This window comes from Prinia subflava, chromosome Z, assembly GCF_021018805.1.
Source record: "Prinia subflava isolate CZ2003 ecotype Zambia chromosome Z, Cam_Psub_1.2, whole genome shotgun sequence".
NCBI classification, from domain to species: Eukaryota; Metazoa; Chordata; class Aves; order Passeriformes; family Cisticolidae; genus Prinia; species Prinia subflava.
The window spans coordinates 59525635-59546761 of record NC_086283.1 but is presented as its reverse complement, the minus strand read 5'-3'; the positions used below and the strand labels follow the sequence as shown (position 1 = coordinate 59546761).

The 21127-nt window shown below is 41.5% G+C and overlaps 1 protein-coding gene across 2 annotated transcripts in view; it reads right to left on the bottom strand.

The window, feature by feature from the left end:
• Window positions 1-6843, bottom strand: part of LNPEP (leucyl and cystinyl aminopeptidase) — a 57030-nt gene extending 50187 nt beyond the window's left edge. Inside the window, exon 1 of one of the 2 annotated variants that reach the window (XM_063422669.1) lies at window positions 6035-6843. In XM_063422669.1, coding sequence (XP_063278739.1) covers window positions 6035-6053 — 19 coding nt within the window. In that variant the 5' untranslated portion in view covers window positions 6054-6843. The remainder of the gene's footprint in view (window positions 1-6034) is intronic. The other variant, XM_063422671.1, reaches the window with a different exon arrangement.
• Between the last annotated feature and the right edge of the window lie 14284 nt (window positions 6844-21127).

Genomic DNA, 21127 nt, shown 5'->3' with positions numbered 1-21127 from the left:
AATAGTAGAAGTAGTTCTACTAATATGCTACCAACTTGTTACTGAAGAAACTGTCAGTTTTTATACAAAGAAAGGCTGAAATAAAAACACTATAAGGCCTTAGAACAGCAGGTGAACTAGGCCCATTCTTAGTTTTGAACACAATCAATTCTCCATAAAAGACAATGGCACCGTGGTAAAAGTCTTGTTACATAAGAACTCCAGTTAACAGAATATATTCCTTCAGAGTTAGAGCAATTACAACTGAAGGAAAGCTCTCTGCACACAGTTATGCCTAGTAAAGCGCACTGAAACACTCCTCCAAATATCTTGATGGGAGTTTTGATTGGAACAAGAAAACAAATCCCAAAATCAAAACTCACCTTATTTCCACATGAACAAACAGCTGATTGAAAGCACCTCGTGTTCAGTGGAATTAGGATTACACTTCTTCACTCTCCACCAGATGTAGTAAAGAAGACCACTGCTTTAACAGACTACTACACACAGAAGAAGAGCTGGGCTCTGAGGTCTTCCTTGAACATCAATTTTAAGACAACATTCATGAAGCAATAAAGGATCAGCTGTGCCCTAGGAACACGAACTGCATAGAGCCCAACACACCATATTACCCCGAAATTCCTGTCTCTTTGATCAACTGGATGAGTTTTCCAGACATGTTCCCTTCCCTCCTTACTCCAATTTTCCTTTAGGAGTATCCATCTTTCTGTGTGCAAGAAGGCACACAATCTTTTTGTGATTGTTACAATTTAAAGTAAATATACTTCCACTATTTAAAGCAGTATCATAAGTAGTCAAAACACAACTTCAAAAGGTACGTATGTACTCTTAAAAATACCCTGAGGCAATAAAAACCCAGATCACACAAAATCTTGGTTTATTTTAAAAGTTAATACGATCTTATCTTAAGGAACCGTTGGTCAGAAGTCTAAGCTGCAGCTGCCATGCATACAGACAATGGAATAATACTGCTCCCAATCGTAAAGAAATCTTAATGTGTTTGCTCTTCTACACAATCTTTGGTTTTGTACTTCATGAAAAAAAAAATACTATGCAGGAGAACTGGAAATTCACTGAACTTTCTTAAACCACTGAGTAAAAGATGAAAAGAAAAACTTGAATTCTCTGAATTCATCACTCCTGAAATCAGAAGCAGCACTAAATAAAGATAAATTCAGCTTCTTTGTATGTAATTGTTACACCAATGCCCATCTATATGAAAAAAGTATTCTGACTAGTGAAACAAACAGAAGTGGTTTTATCCTTGTTTTTATTTGTTTCTACCATTTTTATGGAAGTCATTACATGGCTTTATCCACATGTTCAAATAGCCTCAACAACATGCAACATGGTTGCTCAACTTCACACCATCTTCCCAGAAGAGATGACAAGACAGTCCTGGAATACTTTACAGGTAGATATTGAGGTCAGCATAAGCTTTCATGATTTTTTACTTATGAGACAAACACATAGATACTCCATAGTTTCATTCTGCAAGTGGAAGACTGACTGTTTAGTGGATAAATACTAACAAATGATCAAATAGTGGGCACCTGTATTCTCATCTTTAGACATTCTCTAAGTCACTGAATTCCCCTTCTGAAAATCCATTGCTTAGCAGAGAGTTCACAATGAAGCAGTAAAAGCAAACACATATCCAGCACATTGAATAAAACAGGTTCCTGTTCAGCTGAGCTGACACAGGAACACAAGTGCAGACACTACAACATGGCTTTGTGGAAAACTACTACCCAGTGCCATGCACTTGGACAACATAAAAGTCACACTTAGGAACAGATTAAATCAGCATTTTTTCCCAGTAATAACTGATGGGATAGGCAAAACACAGGGCAGAAAAAAATACATTAAGAACAGACCTCTTTGATGTTTTCTATCTACCACCTTACCAAAAAAAGATTACTCAATCTGTTGTTTAGGCCTGGGTAACAGTTTAAGACAAACAGGAACCCTTCTGCTTCATGACAGAACAATGTAAAACACTGGCAGTCAAGGCTATGTCTGCTGTCCCGAACAGAATTAAAGCTATGCACAAAGCAACATGTTCCTGCAACCTCCAACACATTTCAGTACTGACCAAAATCAACAAAACAAAGAAAAACATTTTAGAATTGACAGAAACTACCTGAAATAACTAAACTTTACAAATGACATTTTCATTTTGTAGCTTATCTAACTTGATTTATTTCTACTTTCCAAAAAAAAAAAAAAACCCATTTCTTCCCACAAGAGTCTTTGTATTTTGTTCATCAATTTAGTAATGAAATTAGTATCAAAGATTGACCCTGTTGTGTATGAAAAGGATAAAAATAATTCAGGAGTGTCAGTGAAAGTGTTACTTGTACTTCAGCCGATCATCACAAGTTATCACATCTGCAGTCCTAAGTTCACGCATGTCAGCTGTCTTAAATGAGAAACTCTGGAATAGCTCACTTCTACCTCTTTTTTCTGTCTCAAGTAGAGAAGTTACATGTTTAATGTATTAACCATGAAGTGATGAAAAGACCTTTTCAGAAACACACACAATCTAAAAAATAAGCAAAAGATTTGCAAAATAATTTGTATTGATGTCCAAAATAGAGATGTCCAAAGTTACATTACATATTCCCTTTAGTCTGTTTCACTTCTTTCACTTTTTTCCCCTTGTTTCTTTAAATTTTAGTGAAACTGTTTAGTAAACAAATGACTAGTAAAAAAAATTAATTCTGCTCATCGATTCAGAGCAGAATTCAAAGGAATGTGAGATCATACAACTTAGGGGGAAAAATTTACATGCAACAATAAGGAAGACTTCCATGAACTTTTAATTAAACTTCGATTATTCATTCTTGGGCGAAAAATCTCAAATTAACAACAGTCATGCAAAATAGAGGAATTAATCTCAAAAAAAAAAAAAATCCCACCAGTAACCATTTCTAGAACATTTACTAATCTATAGCATTCGTAACTTTCAAGGGGAAGTGCAAATGGGACATCAGGAAAATATTCTTCATTGAGAGGGTGGTTGGTCACTGAGGGATGAGGGATGCGGGTTATGGCATCAAGCCTGCCAGTGATCACGGAATGTCTAGATGCCACTCTTAGTTACATGGTTTAGTTTTAGGTAGTCCTAAGAGGACGAGGGAGTTGGACTTTATGATCCTTATAGTTCCCTTCCAACTTGAGATATTCTATGATTAACTCAGCTATTCCAGGCACTAAAAATAAAAATGCAATTAACTGTTATTCCAGAGCTACAGATCTCATATTATCTCCACCTCAGTTCCTAGACAGAGGAAAAGACACAGTCGAGATCTCTTCAAAGAGGTCCAAAACTAAGTTTACAGTACAGAGGTGAGGGGTGAATTAAAAAAAAGAATATTTAAGTTTATATAGTTCATCTGAGTATTTCCATTGGAGAAGCTATTCAAACAGGAACACCTACTAGGATTTCAAGGAAAGGATAAGGGTTTCTTTGACTTTTGAAATGCATTATGGCTGGTGGGTTTGTTTGTTTGTTGGTGGTTTTTTCGGGTTTTTGTTTGTTTGTTTTTTGGGTCTTTTCTTTTTTCTTTTCTTTTCTTTTCTTTTCGGAAAAGAAAAAAACTCCCACTAAATACTGAACGAGAAAAACCAGGACTTATATCCACTTTATGGCATTTGCTGCCTCAAAGTCTATTTTAAGATACATACTCATTCTGACACAGCTCTACTTCCATAAAGTAAACCAAGAAATTGTCTCATTGCTAGTTTGCCCAATAGGCATCAGAGTTCTGAACCCAATTAAAAAACTTTTGCAAAATCTTAATCCACTGTGTTCCCTCTTCCCTGTTTCACAAGGTTAAAGTCCCAAAGAACTGAGAGATCTACAAGTATAATATTCTGTGTTTCCTGTGATAGGCATCGTTTCTTCTGAATTTAAACAGCACTTTGCACAGGAAGTCAACATAGACCCGCAAATAGAACTCATAACTATTGTACAAGACAAAACAAAACCCCAGGTTATTTGAAAAATTTGATGCCCACAAAAGGTTCCAGACACCAGGTATGAAAATACTATTCAAAAAGCCAATAATGTAAGCAGCCCCTTCACTTTAGATTTTTGAAGCTGCTGTTGAGCACCAAACATGCCTCAAGATTATCAGAAATAAGGAGTAACATCTTTGTTCTAATATTTGCCTATTTTTTGTGGTGTCCATTCCAGCAGACCCAGCTTTTAGGAAGAAACTTGCTAACTTCAGCTCCAAATTTGCTTCCAGGCTTACCACCATCTGCAGACTTTTAATTTCAGGGAACAAAATTAGGAAGCTCAGTGCAAGAACATTGCTTTCAGTACCTTAAGCTACATGCTCAAGCCCACAGGTCTGTTTCTTCCAGTTGCAAGGAACAGAATTTTTTAAATGTTTTGTTGCACAGTGCAGCGACAGTATTACGTCCAACAGACCTTTAAAACGTTTCATCTCTTCCAAAGGGAATGGCCTTAGCAAGATAATTTCAAAATAAAATTCTCACCCAAACTGCATTACTATTAAAGACAAGCTCTTTTTACGATACGTACAAGAATGAAGAATACAACCCTGTGACTGAAATAGGCTGCAGTTGAAAGACCTTCTACTAAGACCAGGATTAACTACAGAACCAAAACATCAACTGCTTGTACAAACTGTGATTTTAACATGACAATACAAAGAGGAAGAAAAAGAAAAAAAAAGAAAAAAAAAAAAAAAAAAAAAAAAAGAAAAAAAAAAAAAAAAGAGGGAGAAGGTCTTTCTTGCTAGTTATGCCACCAAAATATGCCCAGATTTCATAACCTTCAGTTTCTTTCAGATTCTAAACAGCACCATCGAATGACGGTGTGTTTCATGTGTTTCAAAGAAAGGAAAATGCAAGGCAATGAAGACATATTTATAGATTCAAAACATGGTTCATAGAACCAAAAGAATGGATTAGAAGGAACCTTAAAGGTTATCTAGTTTCAACCCCCTTGCCACGAGACAGAAAATTTGGGGTTTAGTGCATGGGTTTTTTTCTGAATTTGACATAAATTTCATATTCTGACTTGGCAGGTCACTGAGGAGTTAAAATATGATGCAGCAAACTACCTGGTATTTTATCGATCGCTATTCAATATGCTTGTTATTTAACAGACCAAATCCCACCTGTAACAAAAGTACTGCGTTTTCAGCAGGAAGGCTGTTGTTTTACACATTGTCTAATTCCATATTTGGCCATGGTCGTGAATCTAACAAACACACTTTAGTTTCAGTTTGATCTGAGAGCTTCATTTCCTTCTCTCTCCCGGACGGGCAGAATGTGTTACTATTAGTAGAGCAGAAGCACCACGGACTTTTCATGGCTTCATTTCAGGCACAAGCACAGGATGCACACACACTGCTGTATCACGATGCCAGCAACGCTCCCGCATGCTTATTTCTACGCATATGCAACCACGTCGGTATTTCAAGCACTTCTGTCAATGCATGGGCTGCTCTGAAAGCTTTCTGGCTTTTATGAACACCCTGAAACACTATTTCGTACGCCGCTGACACTTCTGTATTTTATTTCTCCTTTTGCTCCGGGGGAAGGCGGGGGGGGTGGGGGAGAGGTGAGGAGGCACGCTCTGGTGAGAACGCCCCGATCAGAAAAACGCCGTGAACAGCGGGGTCTGGTTCCTACTTTCCATCAGAATCATGACGGCTCTGGAAGTCCAGACACCTCTAGGGCTCCTTCAGTGGTGCCCACACGGCGAGTGTACACCTCGTGTACAAGTGGCCCCGGTTTCCCAGTGTCAGTGAGACCCCGGCCGGGCAGTGAGAAGCGCAACAGCGCCGAAAAAGCGAGGGAGCTCCTGACACCTCTGTCGTTCAAGACACCTATTCCTAATTAACCCAAGACAATTTTCAAGCCGCGGACCATGGCGGCAGCACGACTACGCAGCCTCTCGTTTTCCTCTGGGCAAGCAGCTCCCGCTGGACGCGGCTCCGCCGGGAGGCCCCGCGGCCCCGTCCCGGGCTCCGGCGGCCGCCCGGGTACTCACCGCTGGGAAACGGCTCCATCTTCCTCCCGGAGTCCCCTCTCAGCGGAGGCGCTACCACAAATCTTCACTCCTCCTCCTCCTGCCGCCGCACGCTCCCAGGACGAGCTCAGTCCCTGCCCACAGCCAGCACCGCCCCGCCGGGGCCGCAGCGCTATCAGCCCGCGGTTCCCGCCCCGCTCGGCGGCCTTTTCAGGAGAGGCAGCGCCTGCCAACCACCGCCCGCCGCTGCCTCAGCGCAAGCTGCCTCCTGGCCCCTGGCTGGGCCTCGCGGCACCGCCTCCTCCCGGCATGGGCCCGCCTGACGCCGGGGATGCCGGGGCGGGTTCCGGACCCCGAGGGAACGAGTGGCGGAATGTGCCGGCCCGTGGGCCGCCGCTCCGGGCCGGGGGACGCGGCCGCGGTGGCTCCCGGGCCGGCTGCGCAGCGGCCCCGCAGGCCGTGGCGGTGCCATCGGCCCGGCTTTGCCTGCATCTCCCTGCCTGGCCCTTTCCGTCGCAATTTAACCTTACTTTTCAGTTAAACAAATAAATAATTCCCTTATCATCCGGTAGTGTTCGGCTGTGCAAGACGCAAGAATCAAAAGGCACAACCGACTGTGTGAAATGTGATCAAATTGTGCTACAAAGAACGACTGGATAATGTTCCAGGAACCAAACACAGGAGATCAAAACAATTAATTATACAAACCGGACCTGGTATTTGTGAAAGAGAACCAGGCATCCAGGGTGGATGTCATAATGCAATATGACAGAATTGAAAGTATTGATATCATTAGAAGTGGCTGCTGTGGGAAAAGTAGAGAACTGTTAACATCATCAAGAACAAATTCAAGAACTAAAAAATACTACAGATACTGTGTTTATGAGTTTTCGACTTGGCACACATGAGAAGTGGGATCATGGCAACTTGAGAACTTTTGAAAGCCCTGGGTCTCTCCAGCTTGAGAAGAGAGGACTGCCCATGATTTGGTTTTCAGGTCACTTTTTACTTCTGTGGATATTGTGTACATGTTTGCTAGTAAAACACATAGTATTGTATCATCCTAACCTATGTAATATTTAATATCTACATAATGTCTTGTACTGCTGTGTTTATTGCAATATGTATTAATACCTATAATGAAGTATTGATAATGACAGTCACACCTGCTGCCAACCCCTGTACCCCCAGAGGAGTTGGGACACAAGAGGCAAAAGCTTGTAATTATGGCTGAACATCAACAAAGAGCCATAAGATTGAAGGCGAACTTAAAGCCACTTCAGTCCTCGTGGCATTGCGGAGAGATTGTATGCAGAGATGTCAAAGGAGTTGTGTGTGATATGTTACATACTATCAATTTGGGACAAAATTTTCCTGATGTTGATCAAGGTGGCCAGGCCATCTATACTTAACCTGGAAAAGGAACATGTAAAAATTATATGTGTTTAGTACTCATTATTGACTTGCCTGTCCTCTGCTCCCTGACAGCTATCGTTCTGCCATCATATTTGATTGACTGGCTTTTTTTCTTAAAACTGATTTTTAAATGCTGATTTTTGGGAAAGGAGAAAATAGAAATTGATCACTCCCAAAGAACACAAATGTAATGCCCCATACTCATTTAAAAAATTAAAAAATCTGAGGTTAATTGTTCTTTGGGTAAAGAAAAGGACAAGGGCCAGGAGTACACAAGAGCCCAGGCGCTCATGCAGCTGTGTAGCTCTTCTCTGTGATTCATAAACCTAGAAGTGCGCTTTTTCCACACATGATCATGTTTCACAGACTTAGTTATGGTGACAACCTTGTAGCACAATCTAGGTCAAAGTCATTTCACGCTAAGTCCTTGGCGTGTAACACTGGCCCTAATGCTGGCACAGAGCTAAGTGAGTTTTAATAACCATTTACGTATTCTCAGACACCCCTTAACATATCACAACAGCCCATCCTCAAAAGAAAAACTTCTTTAAATGATTAAATCATCAAATCACTTCTTTTAGTATGATAACAGGTCTCTAGAGCTTTCTTTTCAAACCACTAACCATGTCTAGCCTATATTTAAATATATTAAAGAAACAATACTTATGTAGCTAACTTTGCTGGGATTCTACACAGTGTCATACAGAGGCTGCAGAGAGGCCTGAATGTTTTTTTGAGCATGTCATCTCTTGCTTTCACCATTCTCTATTTCTGCCAATCAAAAATCCTTAATTAGTATAATACATCTTTGGGAAGCTAAAAAGCTAAAATAAGATCTGCTCCATTATATGAGCAGAGATTTCCATATCTCAATTTTCCTATTAACATCAAGTTTTAAGATGATACAATAGGAATTAGTCATACAGAATAAGTCAGGTATAGAGGTTATTTCACAGTAGCACTGTTTATACTATAGTAGAAGAATAAGGGTTTCACTGTAGTTTTGTATAACATCATTTAGAAAAAAATTTGAATGGATTTGAAGGTCCATCTTTGTCATGTTGGTAAAAAGCTAGAATTTCTACAATATTTTTTTTTTTAAAGTGCTTAAAAGTTACTAGTCCTTTCCACTATAAAATAAATGCAGTTTTACTTATAGCTTGTGAGTGATTTGTAGAAATCAAGAATTTTAAATAAGTTTTTTTTCAGATTTTAAGTCAACTATTACCAAAATCTCTCTCCCTTTTTTTAAGATGCAGAATAAAACATTTCTGTGACTGCTCAAAGCCCTAAATATATCCTTAAAACATCTGCAATAACCTGTATTGTGCCATAGTTTGTTATCCATTCAGCCATATCTTTGCTTTTCATGGGCTAAAGTCTGTTTGCCAGTAACCCTATACCTTTTTTAACTTTGAAGACAAGCCATCTCTAAAGAATGCTTTAGATCTTCCAGGTTTTAGACACCTGGAGACAAGACTCAGACTGTCTTTTTCCGGTTTATTTTTCTCATGAAAGGCACAGATATTTCATGAACAGTACACTTAGGTGCTTTTGACCCAGTGGAAAGTCTTCAATTGTTTTCAATCAGATCTGCACATAAGAAGCAACTACAAACAGTGAAGCTTTATAGTTGAGAAGTTGCTAGGCCTCCAGGGGCTGGAAGGCAAGAGTTCATCAGTCTTGCTAAAACATGTCAGAAGTAGCCCAGACTCAGGTGTGAAACTGGTGAATCATTTGGCTGACAGCCTTAAAACAGAATGAAAAAATTGTCCCAACAAATACTTGTGCCTAAAGCTTGAGCTGAGAGATAAGGAATAAGGAAGTTCTTTTTATTCATTGACTGAAGTGATTAACACTACTGATTAAAATGTTAACTTCTTCCTGAATGTGAGGTTTTTTGTTTAAAGCCAAAATTGTTTCTTTGGTGTGCACACCGCTCTGAACAAATCTGACACCCTCATCCCCTGCCAGCAGGAACTATAGCCACTTGTAACCACTTTTTGCACAGAGTACTGTCCCAAGCAATTCATAGCACTGTGTTTGCAAAATAAATATCCTTATCTATGTGTCTATCTCTTTCTGCAGGTGTAACCAGTTAAATAATTAAAGTAAATAATTTTGTGAATTTTGTGAATGGTGACGCTAAATGAGGCATGGTTGGTTTCGCATATCTTAACTCATTGCAGATTTTTTTTTGCATATCTTAAATCATTGCAGATTTTTGCTAGGAGGAGCAGCTGCTTCCACAGAAGTGTCATTGCTATCTGCTTTGTGTAGTCTACAATACATCTTTCAGGAATACTTCCTAGATATACGTTCCTCTTTTTGATAGAGTGTGGTTAAGGTCACATTGTTACCTTGCCTTTCACCATGTCTCTTCCAGAAACATTAAGACCACTGTGTATTTTCTTAGAATCCAGAAAGCTTTTTATTCTCTGTGGCCTAGAACAAGGATTTGACATGGTGTCCAGCCCCAGTTGCAGTCCCATTCTCAATAGTCATGTAGGAATAAACACCCTTGGCACATGAGCCTTTGGATAGATTACAGTGCTACATTAAGATAAAAAAACCCATAACAAGGTTAAAACACTGGAAAATTTTATTGTAGTATAGTCACTTTGCCATAAATGCTTTTCTTCTTTGCTCATTTTGTTTAATTTAGAAAAATAAATAAGCTACTGTAAGAATTTTCATGTCCTAAAATTAAACTAAAATTAAATAAGTGTATTTTTCTCTTTCTCTTGGAATATTGTTAGTATGTTTATATCTCAAGTCTAAAGACCTACAACTAGTGTTTAATTTCTTTAAAAAAGCATGTACTAGCTAGAAACTATCATGTACTATAAATATATCCACCATGTAGCACAGAAGTAATTTGCCAGTTTTTGTGGCCGGAATACTATTGGGCATCATTCAAAAGTTGATTTTTTCCATAGGAGAAATTAGGATACAGTTAAGTGTGATGATTTAGGCAGATCCAACAGCTTGCCATTCCAAAATGGCAGTGTCCTTTTCCCTGCTCAGTTCTTGCCTCATGTTTCACTGACTATCTTACACCAACTCTAATCCTTGTTATATTGCTCCAAAGGCTGATTTCAGCTCTTCAGCTGCCTAAACTGGCAGAAAATTAGTTCGCCAAAATAGTGGATAATTTAATTTTGGGTTGCTGAGTTTTATCAGAATCTGCAAAGTATCTGGATCACAATAGCAACAACAACAACAGGGCTCATAAACATGCAGCTAAGCAACCTCAGCTCAGAATTATCCTCTGCTTACAGTAATAAACTATGCCAGTCTGCCCCTTAGGGTTCTGTTTTCCAGCTGATTCATAGATCATCCCAAGATTTGCCTCTCTTTCCAATGATTCCATTCTCAGCTCAGCTCAGCTCAGGAAGCAGTCACTTCTTCTTATCCACCATAAATTGAAGCTATGTAGCATTGAAAATTACCATTCTTAAATACTGAGAAAAAATGGTAATAAATTGATTCACTAAGACAGAAGTTTTATAAAGTAGGAAGTCTGCCCAGAATGAATCCACAGTGACCTTTTTAAAAGTACATAGTATTGACAAGACTTACTTTGTCTTGAAATCAACACTGACATCAACAGTAGTAAAGCAACAATGGTTATGGATTTTGAGAGCTTCAATAACTGGGCTTCATTAATGTGAAAAAGGCATATTGTATATGTGGCTCTACGCAGATATTTACTATATGTAATCTGATAGATAGAAAAGTTATACTATATTAACATTAGAATAATATAGTGAATGTAGTTTTGTAATTAACAGTAAGTTATAGTACAATAGAAGCTGTGTATGTGTGTTATATTTTTTTGCTCAAGAAGAGAAATTCCTCAGCACAGAGATAACATTCACAGAGGCCCCTAAACCTTACAGAGGCCTCTAAACCTTCTAGTGAAGAAGAATTTATGGCCTCTTATCCACAGAACCTAACTTTCTCAAGGACGTATGCTCTCATGCGTTCTTTTAATTAACAGAAAACTTTTGTGACAAGAAACAGCTGAAAATTACTCGTTTTACGTAAGATATGAATAGTCATAAACTGAAGGCTTAAAAAAGAAGACTTCTCTTTGTTCGGGGCCCTTCTCCTTCCTAGCCTTTGTCTGGGAGGGAGGGGGGACAAAAGCCCGGGCTACCTTCTTTGCTCTTGTTGTCTCATTATTTGTCCTGTCTCTGAAAACTTTTTTTAAACTTTTATTATTGTATTAATATTTTTGTAACCAATTTTTATTCTTTATTAAATATTCATAAATTTCAAAAAAAACGAGTGATTGGCATTTATCACAATTTGGTAGCAGAGGTCGGTTTAAAATACCCCACTGCGGGTGCTGTGGGAGGATTAGAGACCAGGGAGACGCGTCCCGCCTGCATTAGGCGGCCCCGGCTCTGGTCCTCGCAGAGTACCCCAGAAAGGGGTAAGATCCAAGGACAAAGGGAGACAATAAGGCAAAGAGAAGGGAAAGAATTCCCTAAAAACCGCGGTAACCAGCTCCTAACATCAAAGTGTGCACGAAGAATAAAGACCCAAGAACAACGGAGTGGTAAGAATTGCTGGGATTGGGGGGGGGCAGCGTTTGGCGCGGAACGGGGGCTGAAAGTGTGTGTGTCTGAGAGGCGGGCTGGGGTAACACCCAGACCTTCCAAGCGAGAGCGGAGTCCCCTACGCTGCGGTTCCGTTGTCCCGCGAGGGAGGCGGCCAGCACCGGGACGAAAGTGAATGGTAAAAAGGAGTGAGAGAAACCCCCCAGGAAAAAGGTAAAGTGTGTGAAAAAGGGGACCCTAAAAAAAACAAAACAAAAAAAAAACAAAAAACAAAAAACAAACCCAAGAGCACCTGGGGTTGGGAAGGGAGAACCCCCCAACACTGTCAGATTGAGGGTTTGGTGAAGGGCATTGTCTGCCCGGGTTGATAACCAGCTGGATTGGAGGAAGCAATTCCGAGACATCCAGGGTTATGTTAAATTCTGCAGAATCTAGGAAATAAACCCAAGAGCACCTGGGGTTGGGAAGGGAGAACCCCCCAACACTGTCAGATTGAGGGTTTGGTGAAGGGCATTGTCTGCCCGGGTTGATAACCAGCTGGATTGGAGGAAGCAATTCCGAGACATCCAGGGTTATGTTAAATTCTGCAGAATCTAGGAAATAAACCCAAGAGCACCTGGGGTTGGGAAGGGAGAACCCCCCAACACTGTCAGATTGAGGGTTTGGTGAAGGGCATTGTCTGCCCGGGTTGATAACCAGCTGGATTGGAGGAAGCAATTCCGAGACATCCAGGGTTATGTTAAATTCTGCAGAATCTAGGAAATAAACCCAAGAGCACCTGGGGTTGGGAAGGGAGAACCCCCCAACACTGTCAGATTGAGGGTTTGGTGAAGGGCATTGTCTGCCCGGGTTGATAACCAGCTGGATTGGAGGAAGCAATTCCGAGACATCCAGGGTTATGTTAAATTCTGCAGAATCTAGGAAATAAACCCAAGAGCACCTGAGGTTGGGAAGGGAGAACCCCCCAACACTGTCAGATTGAGGGTTTGGTGAAGGGCATTGTCTGCCCGGGTTGATAACCAGCTGGATTGGAGGAAGCAATTCCGAGACATCCAGGGTTATGTTAAATTCTGCAGAATCTAGGAAATAAACCCAAGAGCACCTGGGGTTGGGAAGGGAGAACCCCCCAACACTGTCAGATTGAGGGTTTGGTGAAGGGCATTGTCTGCCCGGGTTGATAACCAGCTGGATTGGAGGAAGCAATTCCGAGACATCCAGGGTTATGTTAAATTCTGCAGAATCTAGGAAATAAACCCAAGAGCACCTGAGGTTGGGAAGGGAGAACCCCCCAACACTGTCAGATTGAGGGTTTGGTGAAGGGCATTGTCTGCCCGGGTTGATAACCAGCTGGATTGGAGGAAGCAATTCCGAGACATCCAGGGTTATGTTAAATTCTGCAGAATCTAGGAAATAAACCCAAGAGCACCTGGGGTTGGGAAGGGAGAACCCCCCAACACTGTCAGATTGAGGGTTTGGTGAAGGGCATTGTCTGCCCGGGTTGATAACCAGCTGGATTGGAGGAAGCAATTCCGAGACATCCAGGGTTATGTTAAATTCTGCAGAATCTAGGAAATAAACCCAAGAGCACCTGGGGTTGGGAAGGGAGAACCCCCCAACACTGTCAGATTGAGGGTTTGGTGAAGGGCATTGTCTGCCCGGGTTGATAACCAGCTGGATTGGAGGAAGCAATTCCGAGACATCCAGGGTTATGTTAAATTCTGCAGAATCTAGGAAATAAACCCAAGAGCACCTGAGGTTGGGAAGGGAGAACCCCCCAACACTGTCAGATTGAGGGTTTTGATAACCAGCTGGATTGGAGGAAGCAATTCCGAGACATCCAGGGTTATGTTAAATTCTGCAGAATCTAGGAAATAAACCCAAGAGCACCTGAGGTTGGGAAGGGAGAACCCCCCAACACTGTCAGATTGAGGGTTTTGTGAAGGGCATTGTCTGGCCAGGTTAAAGAGTGTAAAAGTGTGTGGAAAGTAAAAGGTACCTTGTAGTTGTGATTGTTTTGTAGTGTGTGAGATTAAGTGAAAAATAGAGTGGAGTGAATGTGGACGAATGAAAGTATAGAAAGTGTAGATTTTTATTTAAGTTTTATTATAGTTCCTCAGAGAAGATAAATTGTATTAAGAAATAGTGTGGGAGAAAGAAGAAAAGTAGGTTTTGTGGGGGTAAAAGGGAAGGTGAACAGAGACAGGGATGGGTAGAATAGAGAAAATTTTGAAAGAAAAGGGATAGAAGTCCAGTGGGGAGAAATCATCGACAGAGATACCACCCTAAGATCGTCCCCTGGGAGTTGCACTGCCGGCTCCGGTGTTGGTGCCTGTCTCAGTCCCAGTGCTTGCCCCAGGTTCTGGCTTGTCGCTTGTTTCTGCCCCAGTTTCCATCCCAGGCAAGAGTCCGCTGTTCGCAGCGGCAGCCCAGCCGGTTTCTCCCCTCCCCCCCCATCGCTGTTCGCAGCGGCGGCTCAGTCGGTACCCGGCCCCCACCCCGGTCCCTCTCGCTATTTTCCCGCAAAGGCTTTTTCAGCCTCATTCCCAGTATTTTGTTTGTTTGCTAGTTTGTTTTGGCAGCGCTGAGCGTTGCCGCCACTGCCTTGCTTTTGTTGGAAGCGGCGAGTACGGTCGCCATGAGCCACGCGGGGGGGTGGCCGCGTGGTGGCTTAGCCGACCCTGGAGGGTCCCCCCCCCCACGGCGGCGGTGGCGGCAGAGCGGCCGGTTCCCCTCCCTCCTCCCCCCAGCAGCGGCGGTGAATCCCCCTCCGCTTGCGGCGCGAGGGGGGGGGGCTTTTCCCTCTCCCCTCCCCCCCCAGCGGCGGCGAGCCCCCCTCCGCTTGCGACACGGCGGCGGCAGGGCGGCTGGTTCCTTCTCCTCCCCCCCCCAGCGGCGGCGGCGGGTTCCCCGTCACCCCCCCCTCCCGTTCGTGGCGGCGGCGGCGGCAGCGGCGGCGGGGCAGCGGGCTCCCCCCCCCTTTCCCCCCTTCCCGGCGGCGGTTCCTCCGCTGTCGGCGTGTGGCGGGTTGGTCCGGTCCCTAGCTGCCTCAGTAGCGATTCCAGCTCCGGTGGTGCTGGGCGTTGACTGCCGGAGGCGGCTGGACCCGCCAGCGTGGGCCATGCGGAAAGCGCGGCCGCATGGAGGAGACCGGAAATTGCTTCCCCTTCGGGAATTCCGGTGGCAGACCCCGCCCATGCCCCGTCCTTGGAGGACCAAAAAACTCAGTGATCAGTCCTCCAGAGCTCCCCACTTCCTGTTGGGGAAGCCGTTCCCTTGGAAACCGCAGTCAATGCAGATCTTCTCAGGAAGAAAGGGAGACGGGCGGCCGCACAGCCGTGCCATGGCAGAGGGGCTGCCCGGTGGAGGCGGCGGCGCCGAGCCGCGCGTGGGACGCGCAGCTCCCTGCCTGCCCCTCCTCCAGCTCACTTATCAGCGCCCACAGCTGCCCTTTTCCTTATGACCGAATGACTCGGGTCATAGAAGTGTTAAAGATTTTTTCAGTGTTTCTCATGCGCTGGCCTTCAGTTTCTTTTAAATCGGTAGCCTGTAAAATTCAGACAGCGTGCATGTGTTCTGGGATGTTTTAGGAAGGACTTGTTTTTTTTGAGAGGAAAGGAAACAATGTCTGAAGTTGTGCTTTTTTAAATGACTGCTGCTTGATGTGCTAACATTTTTTTTTTTCAAGCGTTTTTCACTTGGTGAGAGAGAGCTTGGCCATGTGAAGTCAGTGTTTAGTGCTTTTTAAGTGTCTCTTTTACAGTTGATGAATGAATGTGTGTGAAAGTTGAAGGAGGAGGAGTGAAGAAAGAGAAGTATTAGTGTCCACTGAATTATTTGCTTAGTCTATGTTATATTTTAAAAGATGCAGACAGGAGGAAGAGTTGGAATTTGTGGAAGGTACAAAAGCAAGAAAAATTTGTTTGGTAGATATTTCAGAGAGGCATGGTGTAAGTAAAGATGTGATGGAGTGCAGGAGCAAGAAAAGACTTTTGCCTGTCATCAGGGATGTGGTGATATAGAAAGATACCAGAATTTAGATAGGAGATGTTTAGTTAGTCCCAGGAACAAGGAGTAATTTGTTAAGATGAGAATTACAAGTGAAATTAGAAATAAGAGTGGCTCCAAAAGATGAAATAATTTGGCAGACCAGGAAGCTAAGGTGCAGCAGAGAATGAAGCTAAAAGGGTCATGTTAATATTAACTCCAAATAAGGAAAATTGAAAATTCCAGAATTTAGTGAAACAGAGGAAAAAGAATTAAAGGAGATAAGAGGTAAACCAGATGAATCAAAGAAACAGAAACTTCTTGATAGAAGGCAATTACTTAATAAAGTACTTACTAGAAAAATATTAGAAGACATGCATCAGAAAACTCACTGAGGTACCCAAGCTTTGTGTGATTATTTCCTAAGAAACTATGAATACATTGGGATTTGTAGGATAACAGAGAAGATAACTGAAAGATGTATAACTTGTCAAAGGATAAAATAAAAAGATAATGAGGAGAACTACACTGGAAGGTAAGGAATTAGCCTTTAGACCATTTCAAAGTATCCAAGTAGATTTTACAGAACTTCCTCAAGTTCAACGATGGAAATATATATTAGTAATAACAGACCATTTAACTCATTGAGTGGAGGCAGTTCCCACTGCCAAGGCTACTGCTAATGTGGTAAGTAAAACCCTTTTGAAACAAATTATTCCAAGATGTGAGATGGTTAATAAAATAGATTCAGACAGAGGAACACACTTTACATCAAAAGTGTTACAACAATTAATTCAAGCTTTGGGGACCCCAGGCCCAGCAGCTCTGGCTTTGTAAGAAAACCCTAACAGAAGCTGTGAGGCAGCTGTACCAGGACCCCCCTGACCTTAGGCCCCTCTGAGCATTGGGGTCTAAGAAGAGAATGAATATCTTTGTCCCCAAGAGGGAAATCCCAGAAGCCCCAGGGTGTCCTTGGGGAAGTGTTCCTAAGTTCTGCTTCTGTTTGTCAATAATGCTGGGGTTGGTGTTGTTTGTTAACCTGTGTATACACACCAGAAAGGAACTATTATTATAGTCCCAGATCTTCGCCTGAGAGGCCCCTAATTTTTAAAATTACAATAATTCAGAGGGAGAGAATTTGAATTCTTCATTACAAGGGTGGCTCCAGCTTTTCTGTGGCAGATACCTGTCTTTCAGACTAAGACAGGACCATTTTTTTAGTTATCCTATAAAACTTAGGTGTGATATTTATAACAGTATTTTAGCATTGTACAGCTTGTATTCCAAGATTTTGTTAAAACCTATGATCAATTTAATATGCTGCCGTTTCTGTCAGCTATATGGTGCACACACAGATAGATTATGTGTGCCAAAATGCAATTCAAAGGAATTATAAATTGCACCATATCAAAATTGTTGTGATTAATATCTCTAACTCCAAAATGAGAAGGTCCTTTTCAGGTATTGCTGGCACTGAGGCTGCGATCCGGACCAGGGAACGAGGGTGGATCCACGCCAGCAGAATCAAAGGACCTGTGGAAAAGCCTAAGGAGTGGACAATATCATCGGAACCGGGTGATACGAAATTAACCCTAAAACGGGAATGAGAGGTGATGAACTGGGGAGATCCACATGATCCAGGAAACATACGCAGGATCACACCTGACTGAAAACTTAGACTGAGTTTTGCATCAGTGGTTTCAAATACCACCTGAGAAAACTTTAAGACACCTCCAGTACCCTCCATGGGGAGGAATACTTCCACCACAGACAGGAGGATCGAGATTGTTTCGGACAGAAAACCCCTGTGTTTTTGCCTTAGCCTGTGATTTATATAAAGAGGAGGGGGAATTACAACCTCATATATTGCCAAGCCAAATACCCTGTTTGATTCACCCAAATACTGGACATGCTGGTTGGTTTAAATGTGTTTGAGCTGTGGGAAAAATTGGTACTGTAGTTCACCCAAACGACACTCTCGTTGCATGAAGTGTAGGGTGTCACCTGAAGCCCCCTATCCAAGCAGAATTTGAAACAACTAAAATAATAACTTTGTTGTGTAGATGGGAATTATTAGTGCCTGTTGAACGAGAGGTGGCTGAGGAAAAGTGGGAGACCACGGTTAAGGAGTGTCAAGAACGATTTGCCTGGAAATTAGCTAAGAGAAAGTGACAATAGAGGAGAGGGCAAGACCAGATTGGCCTCTATAATCGCCACCGAGAAGATCACATACACCTGCTGTGGGCTGCAACCCCATAGGCATGGGAGGTGGGACTATAAGCCATACTGGACCTCTCCTGGTTCTGTCACTCATTTTCTGGCTCTTCCCTTTTGGGATGTCGACCCGGCCATGCTACAAGTGTTACCAAAAACTGTATATGGAAAAGACACCGAGGCTCCTTCTTTATTTCTCACACTCATATCAACAGTCACTGTTATAACCCCTCCAAACTGGGAAACTGCATACACAATAGGAAAAAGTATTGGATTGCGGAAAATTTAAGGGGAAGTGAATGTGCAAAAGGGGACAAATAGATGTGTTTCACCCACATTACTGAGAGTAAAGCAAAGGATTTGGCCCAAAACTCCCCCCACAAGTGGAAAGGGAGCTGTACTCTGGGTGTCATACAACCAGGATTTTTTTCTTTTGCCTGGACCTGAAGGCGATCACTTAGGGATACTAGTTATAAAGATCTAAAAAGAAGCAAGAGAGATATAATTGGAAGATTATAAAAAATTGGGGAGAGGATGAGTGGCCCCCTGCACGCATACTGGAAACGTAAGGGCCAGCCACCTGGGCACAAGACGGGAGTTGGAGATATCGAACTCCCATTTATATGTTAAATTGTATCATAAGGCTTCAAGCAGTCATAGAAATAATAACAAACAAAACTGGTCTGGCAATGGAATTAATATCCAGGCAACAAACTCAAATCAGAGCCGCTGTGTATCAAAACAGATTAGCACTAGATTACCTATTAGCTGAAGAAGGGGGCGTTTGTGGAAAATTCAATACATCAGATTGTTGTTTAAAAATAGATGATAATGGAGATACTATCCTAGATATAATCAATGATATCAGAAAAATCACCCATGTACCAGTTCAGAAGTGGGAATCCATGCTAAGTACCAGCTGGTGAGATAATGTGTTAGGAGTAGAATGGTGAAAGAAACAAGGCTTTTTCCTCTTATGTGCTACAGCTAGTTTAATATTATTTCCTTGCTTGATCCCTTGTTTTATTAGATTAATCACTAGTGTAGTTCAAGGTATGCAATTAGTAACCTTAGATCAAAAGATGGATACAACAAAAAAACGGTGCAAAAGATTATGGTATTAAGGAAACAAAATAAAGTAGAAGACCCCCTCCAAAAAGCTAGACTGATTTATGAAGAAAATAAACATAGAAGGGATGCAAGAGAGCAGTAAATATCCGCTCGAGCCAATGTATTATAACAAGAAAGAGGAGGGATTGTGAAAAAGGCATATTGTATATGTGGCTCTACGCAGATATTTACTATATGTAATCTGATAGATAGAAAAGTTATACTATATTAACATTAGAATAATATAGTGAATGTAGTTTTGTAATTAACAGTAAGTTATAGTACAATAGAAGCTGTGTATGTGTGTTATATTTTTTTTGCTCAAGAAGAGAAATTCCTCAGCACAGAGATAACATTCACAGAGGCCCCTAAACCTTACAGAGGCCTCTAAACCTTCTAGTGAAGAAGAATTTATGGCCTCTTATCCACAGAACCTAACTTTCTCAAGGACGTATGCTCTCATGCGTTCTTTTAATTAACAGAAAACTTTTGTGACAAGAAACAGCTGAAAATTACTCGTTTTACGTAAGATATGAATAGTCATAAACTGAAGGCTTAAAAAAGAAGACTTCTCTTTGTTCGGGGCCCTTCTCCTTCCTAGCCTTTGTCTGGGAGGGAGGGGGGACAAAAGCCCGGGCTACCTTCTTTGCTCTTGTTGTCTCATTATTTGTCCTGTCTCTGAAAACTTTTTTTAAACTTTTATTATTGTATTAATATTTTTGTAACCAATTTTTATTCTTTATTAAATATTCATAAATTTCAAAAAAAACGAGTGATTGGCATTTATCACAATTAATAAGGTACAAACAGGGTGCTTAATGAATAAGATACAACCATAAGTATCCCATTTTTTATAGCCAGAATAACACTGGAATTTAAGAAGTTATTTGTGCTTACAACTCGTCTCTGAAGTACCTCATTAAGCAACTGAATAGTATTACTTTTTCCTTTTCAAACTGGAGAGCTGCTGAAGAACTGTAATCTGGAATTATCAGCCACTTATCAGGTGCAGTGAAAAACTAGCACTATTCATTTAATGTGTTTTTATTAATGTATTTGTTAATCTTTGTCTGGTACTACAAAGTTAAGTGATGTGAGTGATGCAAGTATTGTATATGAGATATATGAACCATACAAAGTAACTTTGCTCCTGATATGCTGAGTTCTGTGAACATGCTTACCATAAGCTACTAAACTGGTTGATGTGTTCTCGATCTTCCATAAAGCAGAAGTAAGCACAAGGTTAGTGGAATGTTCAGTGTAACATATACTTCTTTGAGGTGTCCAGTGTTGACACCCCTAGTTGGATTCTATTTGCACAGGGCAATGAATCCAAAACCCCTTGCATCCTTTAAAATGATTATGAAAGAAAATTGTGTGGAAACAGAGTGACTAATACTTCTGCAGCAAAATAATGTATTTTATTGATGCTCTCTCATAGTCTTAAATTATTTAGTAAACTGTAGAGCTTTTACTTGCAACTAAAATGTGGACTTCAGTCAGATAGGATATGTTAAAGGACAGAAAAGTCCTTATGCTAAACAAGGTGCATGTGCCAGTGGCATCTACTAAGCCACAGTACTCTAATTTACAGCATCTCAAGACAGCAAGGAAGCATAAAGTCTGGCTAATGTGTTTGAGTTCTAATTCAAGTATGTATTCAAAAACTGCAGTTCTTTCCACTTGCCTGTGTTGAATTTTTTAGTGGTGTATTTATTTCACTGAAAATCTATCCATATGCTGTCAGTGTTCCTTTAAAAACAAATCTTTGAGAAAGGCAGATAGCAAATGACTTGATAACACTGTGTTGAAGAGACATATC